The sequence below is a fragment of the Oncorhynchus nerka genome, linkage group LG28 (assembly GCF_034236695.1).
Source record: "Oncorhynchus nerka isolate Pitt River linkage group LG28, Oner_Uvic_2.0, whole genome shotgun sequence".
In the NCBI taxonomy this organism is placed as follows: Eukaryota; Metazoa; Chordata; class Actinopteri; order Salmoniformes; family Salmonidae; genus Oncorhynchus; species Oncorhynchus nerka.
In genome coordinates, this window is record NC_088423.1 from 43030715 (window position 1) to 43041100 (window position 10386).

The 10386-nt window shown below is 44.2% G+C and overlaps 1 protein-coding gene and 1 pseudogene across 3 annotated transcripts; both read right to left on the bottom strand.

Moving 5' to 3' along the window:
* Positions 1–261: 261 nt before the first annotated feature.
* Positions 262–4148, bottom strand: LOC135559563 (nuclear valosin-containing protein-like). Of its 3 annotated transcripts, none has more exons than XM_065012806.1 (5): positions 4066–4148; positions 3758–3898; positions 1397–1494; positions 823–917; positions 262–663 (listed from the first exon to the last, which is right to left on the bottom strand). In XM_065012806.1, exons 1-5 carry the CDS (start codon positions 4136–4138, stop codon positions 639–641), a joined length of 432 nt encoding a protein of 143 aa, XP_064868878.1. In that variant the 5' UTR covers positions 4139–4148; the 3' UTR covers positions 262–638. The 3 variants fall into 3 exon arrangements, with proteins under 3 accessions (XP_064868878.1, XP_064868879.1, XP_064868880.1); XM_065012807.1 differs by having other exon boundaries at positions 3997–4084; XM_065012808.1 differs by lacking the exon at positions 823–917.
* Positions 262–9631, bottom strand: LOC115113247 (nuclear valosin-containing protein-like; annotated as a pseudogene).
* Between the last annotated feature and the right edge of the window lie 755 nt (positions 9632–10386).

A 10386-nucleotide genomic window follows, 5' to 3' on the forward strand; every position in this document is an offset into this window, starting at 1 on the left:
TACATTGTCCCTAGTATGAGTCATTTACTGTCAGCCTGGGTGTAAAAGGAGAGAGGTAATTGTCTCATGGAAGATCAGTTTACAGATGTAAGATTGTGGTGGATCTTGGGTATACAGTGGGGCAAAAAAGCATTTAGTCAGCCACCAATTGTGCAAGTTCTCCCACTTAAAAAGATGAGAGAGGCCTGTAATTTTCATTATAGGTACACTTCAACTATGACAGACAAAATGAGAAAAAAAATCCAGAAAATCACATTGTAGGATTTTTTATGAATTTATTTACAAATTGTGGTGGAAAATAAGTATTTGGTCACCTACAAACAATCAAGATTTCTGGCTCTCACAGACCTGTAACGAGTGGACAGGCTCACCTGTATTAATGGCACCTGTTTGAACTTGTCATTACATACAGTAATCCATATATATATATATATATATATATATATATATATTTTTTTACATAATTCGTAAGGTTTACTCTTTCATAAAATGTGTTATAAAACATGGTTTGGATTAGAAAACAGCAATCCTCCAAAAAGTTAATATAGTCAAAATGTCAAGGTGTCGAAACAGTTGGTCCTTGGCACTGATATCCTCCATTCTGAATGACTCTGTTCAAATCATCATAAGAGATTCCTTTAGCTGCTCATACATATGCTGGTCCTATAGAGAGGGGACAATAAAGTGCATTTGTTTAAATCATTAAAAATCCTTATGATTTTCTCTCTCTCCCCCCAACGCAGTTAAGCCAAAACCACGCCCCGTTATTCTGAGAGATGTTCTACTACGCTCCCATTGGCTAACTAGCGTTGTCTCACTCACAGGCGATCAGTGCAGAGACAGTGACCTTCCAAGGTAAGGATGGAGAGTGTAATTTTGGGTTTCGTCTCGGTTGGGTCGTGTTTCGGAGTATGCCGCTTCTCCCGTGTCCGTATGAGAGTTGCAGTAATGAGACAAGACTACCAATTAGAAACCACGAAATTGGGGAGAAAATAGGGCAAAACATAAAGATGTACATCTGTATGCAAATAGGGATGGAAATAGTAATTACGGAACAGTTAGTTCCCCAGAGTCCACAAACCCCCTGAGGCTGTGTGGGAATAATGTGCTGACCCCCTCCACTGTTAATGACCACATTTAGGAATGCTGATCCTAAGGATGACCGAGGCAACTCAACAAGCCATTACCAGAAACACACTCACTGGGGACATAACTACTTGTCTAATCGATTTGGATTCGAGGCGAGTCACTCACTGGATAAATGATGACAGTGCAAGAGATTTGACTGGTAGGGTGTGTGGTCATCCACACCCCCTCACAAAATGGCTGCTGTGCCATTTCTTCCCCTTGCATGTCTGTGCAGTCATTCATATGTCCATGTCCCAATGCATCTCACCTTTTTAGACACAGACGGCCGTACTTTCTTGAAGGCGTCCTCAAAGTTCTGCTTGCTGACCCTGATGTCGGCCACAGGGCCGTTGGAGTAGCTATGACCTGAGGGGTTAATAAGTACAGACTCAGACGGAGAGGAAGTGGACTGGTGACCTTGAGGCTAATAGCGCAAATCCCTGGTGGAGGATACTGTACAATTGCTATGACCTTGGCTACGGTACTTATCTTGCCTTAGAAAGCATTGTAAACAGAAATCCAGCTTTCTAAATGGCAGACATGGGGAAATGCATGTGAGCAGTAAACCAAGTTTGCAGTGTTCCATAAAACAATAAAAAGAGTAAAGAGGCAGAGAGGACCTAGATGTCTTTAGGCCAGTATTACCTGTGTAATAGGTCCACAGACGATGCAATCTCAACCACACTGCACACTGCCCTAACCCATCTGGACAAGAGGAATACCTATGTGAGAATGCTGTTCATCGACTACAGCTCGGCATTTAACACCATAGTGCCCTCCAAGCTCGTCATCAAGCTCGAGACCCTGGGTCTCGACCCTGCCCTGTGCAACTGGGTACTGGACTTCCTGAGGGGCCGTCCCCAAGTGGTGAGGGTAGGCAACAACATTTCCACCCCGCTGATCCTCAACACTGGGACCCCACAAGGGTGCGTTCTGAGCCCTCTCCTGTACTCCCTGTTCACCCACGACTGCGTGGCCACGCACGCCTCCAACTCAATCATCAAGTTTACGGACGACACAACAGTGGTAGGCTTGATTACCAACAACGACGAGACGGCCTACAGGGAGGAGGTGAGGGCCCTCGGAGTGTGGTGTCAGGAAAATAACCTCACACTCAACATCAACAAAACTAAGGAGATGATTGTGGACTTCAGGAAACAGCAGAGGGAACACCCCCCTATCCACATTGATGGAACAGTAGTGGAGAGGGTAGTAAGTTTAAAGTTCCTCGGCGTACACATCACAGACAAACTGAATTGGTCCACCCACACAGACAGCATCGTGAAGAAGGCGCAGCAGCGCCTCTTCAACTTCAGGAGGCTGAAGAAATTCGGCTTGTCACCAAAAGCACTCACAAACTTCTACAGATGCACAATCGAGAGCATCCTGTCGGGCTGTATCACCGCCTGGTACGGCAACTGCTCCGCCCACAACCGTAAGGTTCTCCAGAGGGTAGTGAGGTCTGCACAACGCATCACCGGGGGCAAACTACCTGCCCTCCAGGACACCTACACCACCCGATGTCACAGGAAGGCCATAAAGATCATCAAGGACAACAACCACCCGAGCCACTGCCTGTTCAACCCGCTATCATCCAGAAGGCGAGGTCAGTACAGGTGCATCAAAGCTGGGACCGAGAGACTGAAAAACAGCTTCTATCTCAAGGCCATCAGACTGTTAAACAGCCACCACTAACATTGAGTGGCTGCTGCCAACACTTTAATAATGGGAATTGATGGGAAATGATGTAAAATATATCACTAGCCACTTTAAACAATGCTACCTAATATAATGTTTACATACCCTACATTATTCATCTCATATGTATATGTATATACTGTACTCTATATCATCTACTGCATCTTTATGTAATACATGTATCACTAGCCACTTTAACTATGCCACTTTGTTTACATACTCATCTCATATGTATATACTGCACTCAATACCATCTACTGTATCTTGCCTATGCCGCTCTGTACCATCACCCATTCATATATCTTTATGTATATATTCTTATCCCCTTTACACTTGAGTCTATAAGGTAGTAGTTTTGGAATTGTTAGCTAGATTACTTGTTGGTTATTACTGCATTGTCGAAACTAGAAGCACAAGCATTTCGCTACACTCGCATTAACATCTGCTAACCATGTGTATGTGACAAATAAAATTGGATTTGATTTGAAGATGGGTTGGGTTGAGTCAGGAGGTAGGCTCTCAGAGCATTGACAGAGGCTTCCCTCACCAATGCAGACAGGTCTGCCCCACTGCATGGAACACAGACACACATTACACATACACTCAAACACATCATATCCACTGGGTTATTATAGCCACTGTGTTGAGGAAGGCGGCGTGAACATCTGTAACAAAATCATCAGGGTGTTCTAAGGGAGTGGGTTTTATTTCTCCCGGTGGAGCAGACAGACAGGTTTAGATGCATTTTGCTCCCTCCGTCCTTCTCTGGGACACTCACGCAAAGCAGTCACTGTGCACGTCACGGGCAATTTCTTCCAGACTCACGTCCTGCTCCAGATGAGGTTTGCTTCCCCCCTATGACAGACACAGTAATCCCGAAACAACCCTTCTCCCAGCAACAAACATTATGAGAGGCTCATGGACCATTTACATCGTGAGCTTCCATCCATGGCATTCCACGTTACCCTGGTGATGATGAGTAAGATGGCGTGTCGGTCTGACGGAGGTGGGAGGCTCACATACAGGGTCTTGTCCAGACGGCCTGGTCTCAGCACAGCAGGGTCAATAATATCTACAGGGACAGCGTCAATAATGGTGAATAACTTCAAGGATTTTGATTGTAGCTTCATACAAGTATACAAAACTGTTCTTGTGTGAATATAATCATACCCCAAAACACTGAATAATAATCTTTGTGAATATCCATGTCAGTGAGGGAGTGAAATTATGCCAGACGACCTCCTGGTCTGTTGGTAGCTGCCATGATGAAGACCTGCCGCCTGGCCTCCAGTCCGTCCATCTCAGTAAGCATCTGGTTGACCACACGGACACTGGCTCCAGACTGAGGACACCGCCACCATCACCCACATGTCAACAATACTATTCTCATCCACCTCCATTCACACGATGGTGACCATCAGATTGCGGATTATTGGCCCCTCTCACCGTATGCCCGGAGCGGCAGGGGCACAGTGAGTCAATCTCAATCTCATCGCTCGCTCTCTCCGACCTACGGAGGGACAAGAGACACAACGATGTTTAACTCATGTCGAAACGCACAGCTTGAATAAAAGAGACACAAAAATGTCTCAGCTACATAATGCAAAGATAATAATTCAGGTCCCCAGGATCCTTTGTGTTTTACTTCACATTATATAAAGTCAGTGGGCATGAGTTAGGAATCTTACCTCCCAGTGTGAAAGGTATCTGATGTAATGCCAATTAAAGTTATTGATGTCTGTGACTACAGGTAACGGGAGCCCTCTCCAAGTAAATAATGCACAATACTTTTTTTGGGGCGGCAGGGTAGCCTAGTGGTTAGAGCGTTGGACTAGTAACCGGAAGGTTGTCAGCTCGGGGGTTTGAACTTGCAAGGTACAAATCTGTCGTTCTGCCCCTGAACAGGCACTTAACTTACTGTTCCTAGGCCGTCATTGAAAATAAGAATTTGTTCTTAACCGACTTGCCTGGTTAAATAAAGGTTAAGAAAAAGGCTGTTGGATCAATTAAGCCTGCTCTCTGTGAGAACGCTTTCGAGAGCTACGGCGATGCTATTGATTTCAGTGGGGCACTTCAGTTACAAATATACATTTCAGCAGATCTACCAACACAGAGGCAATATTACTGGACAGGGCAAAGGGTCACAGGGAAAAGAGTGACGTCGAGGCACTCCAGGAATCTGTATAGCTGAACGTCTCACCATTTTCAGCATCTCTGGCCCCTTGACAGAGATGAAGTTAAGTCCAGACTCATTGGCAACAGCCTGAAATAAGAGAAAATGGTATACAGTTTTAAATGATTAATTACTTAAAACAAGCCTTCAACATTCCACTTATTTTAGCAGCTGGCAAATGGTACCTTGGCCAGCAGGGTCTTTCCACAGCCTGGAGGCCCAGCTAGCAACACCCCTGCAGGAGCACTGAGCTTTGAACTGCTCAGGAGAACGCACAGGGGCCTATGGACACACACAAAGTTACACACACACTGCCCTTATTCATCTAAACAGCACACTACCACAGCATTCCCTCTGATGTCAACAACATTGAATGAATGCTGGCATGCTACCAGGACTATTTGCATTGTCCCCCCACCCCCATTTTTACTCTGCTGCTACTCTGTTTATTATCCATGCGTAGTCACTTTACCTCTACTTACATGTACACATTATCTCAATTACCTTGACAAACCTGTGCCCTCGCACCAGTACACCCTGTATATAGCCTCGCTACTGTTATTTTATTGTTGCTACTTAATTATTTGTTCTTTTTCTTATTTTTTACTTCAGTTTATTTTAGTAAATACTTTAACACTTATTTATCTTAAAACGACATTGTTGGTTAAGGGTTTGTAAGTAAGCATTTCACTGTAAGGTCTACCACACCTGTTGTAGTCTCCACATGTGGCAAATAAAATGTGAAATACACCCTACCACAATCCAGTCTGAATCTGGTGTTTAGAGCTAGATAGAGTTAAAAGGCCTGTCATACAATTTTAATGTATGTATAACATTTACAATTAGGGACGAGATGATACTAGTATCACTATACTCGTTAGTATTGTAGCAAGCAGACAAAACACTGACAAAACACTAACTTCTTTAGGAAAACAGCCCTAATGTTAGAAACAAACACCATTATGTTGTCACCCAGAGTCAAATGTATTTTCCAAGCTGTAGCACACAATACTTTACATACAGCAGGTTTTTAAAGAACCAATGAGTTCGGACAGCTTCTCGTTTTAATTTTTGCCATGGAAAAAATATATAGATAATGGTATCGTCCCGACCCCATTTACAATGTGCCATTAACTCTGTGAACACTGCTATTGACCGTGTAAATTGACTGACATCATGCGGTTGTTAAATGAACCCAAAAGAGAACATATGGTTCCTTGTGTTGCTACTTATTCAAATCATAACAGTTGAGTCAAACTACCATGTTGTTGGTGAGGAAGCCAATTATATATGGTTAAGTTCCCACTGTCAATCCCTATTGATCTAAATGACATGCTCAGAACAGGTATATTTCCTTTGTTCTGATGACAATACCTTCTAGGGTGGGGACAATTGCTGTATGGTGTTATGCTTTTAGAGTAGATGGTTTAATGTTTCTTAAAGAGCTAACCACGATAGAGGTTGATATTGAACTTGACCAACTTAGATGCTACAAGAGCAAAGGAACTGGTCAATTATACTTTAAGGAGGAGGCAAGGAGTTTTTCCTGACCATGTGACCTGACCAGAAAAACTCCTGGCTCAAATTAAGTCCAAATCTTAATATGTTGGTGCGCAGTGGCTAACACTGAGCCCAACATATTAGATATTTTGTTTCAGGCCTATCGAGGCAATACCCACCAGGAGGGCCATGGTGAGCTCTTCGCGGATGTCATGCAGGGCCCCCACATCCTTCCAGGTGACGTCTGGCACCATGGCGAAGCCTTCACTCTTGGCAGAGGGCTGCACGCTGGCCAGTGAGCCCTGGAAGTCTGACATGAGGATGCACAGGCCAGCCATCTGTTCCTCAGACAGAGATGCACTGCTCTTCAGCAGAGACAGCAGGTGACACAGCTCCCCCTGGTGGTAAAGACAGAAGTGGAACATTTTCACACCACTGAATCTGGTGAACATCCCACCTTAATGGTCAGAGGGAATAGTGGATCCCATACTATGTACAGCATTCTGCCCTGGTGAAAAACACAACTAGTCTACGCTTATGGAGTCAAATATATCACCCTGAAGATTGTCTCTGTGGCCAGAGGCTGCTGCTCATCTCTCGGTGGTATGTTGCTTAGGTCTGTCATCTCCTGGCTTTCTGTGTCTGCTAAAGCCTGACAGCTCTCATCACCTGCTCGCTCCTGGACCTCTGGGCCCTGTTGGAGAGGACATGCACCCTGAGGCCCTTCTGACTCTCCTCTCCCCTCCGCCTTGGGGACCAGCCCCTGGTTCTTGTCCTGCATCTCCAGCAGGACCCTGTCGACGGCGCTCATGGCGGCCTCGTGGCACAGAGCCATGAGAGCAGGAATCAACACATGGCGGGTGACTTACAGTTGCAACACCAGAGCTAGCAACCACATTCTTGTCAACACCACTATTATTATAGGAGACAAGCCCTCTCACCTGAGACGAGCTGCTTCGTCAGGTATCCCCAGACAGATTTCTTTGTCAAAGCGTCCAGCCCGGCGCAGCGCTGGGTCCAGAGAGCCTGGCCGATTGGTGGCACCAATAACCATCACCTGGGCTGTAACAGCTAAAGAGTTCAGGTCTGGAGGAACATATCGATGAGTGAAGGGACGATGAACGTCAACCAAAAGTACCAGAGAACGTGAATTGATCCTCTCCCAAGCCTGCCAACAAAATATGTCATATTGATATTTTTATCATAAGTACTAAAAACAGAGATATTCCTATCAACAAAATGAAATTATGAAATCAACAAATGTATTCCACTAGCATCTCTCACCAAGTGAGCAGCTGAGAAACAATCCATCTCTCCGTGTCCTTGGATGCCACCTCTCTTAGGAGTGATGGCATCAATCTCATCAAGGAACAGGATGCAGGGGGAGCTGGTCTGCAAGGGTAAAAGGACCAGAATTGTTAGTTTGAGCAAGCTGTCCTTAAAAAAAAGCCACAGTTAGCTGTAAAATGAAATTTAAAAAAAACCTGGGGAGCAGCTTGACAGTAAGGTCTCAGGAGTAGGGCTTTCCCCAACATCAACAAAACATCTTGGTTCCGAGAGTTGGAACTTTGAGACTCGAAATTGAGCTCAGGTGCATTCTGTTTCCATTAATCATCCTTGAGATGTTTCTACAACTTGGAGTCCACCTGTGGTAAATTCAATTGATTGGACATGATTTGGAAAGGCACACACCTGTCTATATATAAGGTCTCACAGTTGACAGTGCATGTCAGAGCAAAAACCAAGCCATGAGGTTGAAGGAATTGTCCGTAGAGCACTGAGACAGGATTGTGTCGAGGCACAGATCTGGGGAATGGTAACAAAAAACTGCAGCATTGAAGGTCCCCAAGAACACAATGGCCTCCGCCATTCTTAAAATGGAAGAAGTTTGGAACCACCAAACTCTTCCTAGAGCTGGCCTCCCAGCTAAGCTGCGCAATCGGGGGGGAAAGGGCCTTGGTCAGGGAGGTGACCAAGAACCCGATGGTCATTCTGACAAAGCTCCGGAGTTCCTCTGTGTATATGGGAGAACCTTCCAGAAGGACAACCATCTCAACAGCACTCCACCAATCAGGCCTTTACACTAGTGGCCAGACAGAAGCCACTCCTCAGTAAAAGGCATATGACAGCCTGCTTGGAGTTTGCCAAAGTCACCTAAAGACTCTCAGACCATGAGAAACCAGATTCTCTGGTCTGATGAAACCAATATTGAACTCTTTAGCCTGAATGGATCAAGGGAATGATGAACGGAGCAAAGTACAGAGAGATCCTTGATGAAAACATGCTCCAGAGCGCTCAGGACCTCAGACTGGGGTGACGGTTCCCCTTCCAACAGGACAAGGCAGGAGTGGTTTCGTGACAAGTCTCGATGTCCTTGAGATGCCCAGCCAGAGCCCGGACTTGAACCCGATCTAACATCTCTGGAGACTTGAAAATAGCTGTGCAGTGACGATCTCCAGCCAACCTGACAGAGCTTGAGAGGATTTGCAGAGAAGAATGGGAGAAACTCCCCAAACACAGGTGTGCCAAGCTTGTAGCGTCATACCCTAGAAGAGTCAAGGCTATAATTGCTGCCAGAGGTGCTTCAACAAAGTACTAAGTAAAGGGTCTGAATACTTATGTAAAATATATATATTTTTTTTTAATATACATTTGCAAAAATGTCTAAACCTGTTTTTGCTTCGTCATTATGGGGTATTGTGTGTAGACTGATAGGAAAAATAAAATGTAATCCATTTTAAAATAAGGCTGTAATGCATTTTGAAAAAGTTAAGGGGTCTGAATACTTTCCAGATACACTGTATATTTGTGACTGCTCAACCAAAGGCCTATCCACCAAACAATCGACTAAATGGTGTCAGCCCTACTTAGGAGTGACACTTACCACAGCCTGCTCAAACAGCTCTCTCAGCTTCTGCTCAGACTCCCTTGACACCCCAGACACCAGCTCTGGCGCAGACACCTTCAGCAAGGGCAACTCCATTTCCTGGTAACGCAGAGGGAAATTAATAAGTCACCTAGAAACCACTATATTATTTGCTGATTTTTCCAGGAAATGTGTAAAAAGAGCTACCAAGAAAACAGGTTTTGCACAGTAGTGAGAGAAATGTAATCACACCACCAGATACATATGGACAACATGCAGACCAAGGTTATTATAATAAACAAAAAAATAATTAAAACAAAAATAATGAACAAACCCGTTTGAAAAACTAAAACTATTATACTTGACTACAAAACTAACTAAAATCCATCATGAATTATGTTAAATTAGATTTTTTCTAAAAAACATCAGCCAAAAACCTAAGCTTTTTGAAGATTGTCTAGTTACTGAATCTGGCAGGTAAATGTGGCTGGGAGATGGCAATGTTTCAAATAGGCCTAGCTTGTGCATCCCTATTACTAGCGATCACTATATAACAGAAAGACAAAAAGGTCTCTAGGTTACCTACTAGATTCTGCCTTTTCTACTAAAGTTAAAAAGCAGTGGATTGGTGTAAACATGGGCGAAAGAGTTTTGCTTTGTAACAGAGTTAAGAACGTACCATAAACTCACGCCACAGCTAGCTTATAATGTTGCCGATGGAGCTATCGATTAGGTCTTTTTCGATAGCTCAAACGGTTGGTACGTTGTCAAGATAATCAAATTGTCACATGAGTCTAATACAACTGTTGCAGACTTTACCGTAAAATGCTTGCTTACGAGCCCTTCCCAACAATGCAGAGTTTAAAATAGTAACAAGAGGAATAAAATAAAATACACAATGGAGCTACGAGTACCAGCACCAGATCAATGTGCAGGGGTAACGAGGTAGGTATTTGAGGTAGATATGTACATGAAGGCAGGGTAAATTGACGAGACATCAGGATAGATAATAATATGATTA

Excerpts from the sequence above, each read along its gene's own strand:
- LOC135559563 (XM_065012806.1), bottom strand. The coding sequence starts at position 4,138 with ATGCTTACTGAGATGGACGGACTGGAGGCCAGGCGGCAGGTCTTCATC. Across the intron at positions 3,899-4,065 it reads AGCTACCAACAGACCAGGAG|ATATTATTGACCCTGCTGTG; the intron begins GTCGTCTGGCAT and ends CTGTCCCTGTAG. Across the intron at positions 918-1,396 it reads GGCCGTCTGTGTCTAAAAAG|CGGCATACTCCGAAACACGA; the intron begins GTGAGATGCATT and ends ACACGGGAGAAG.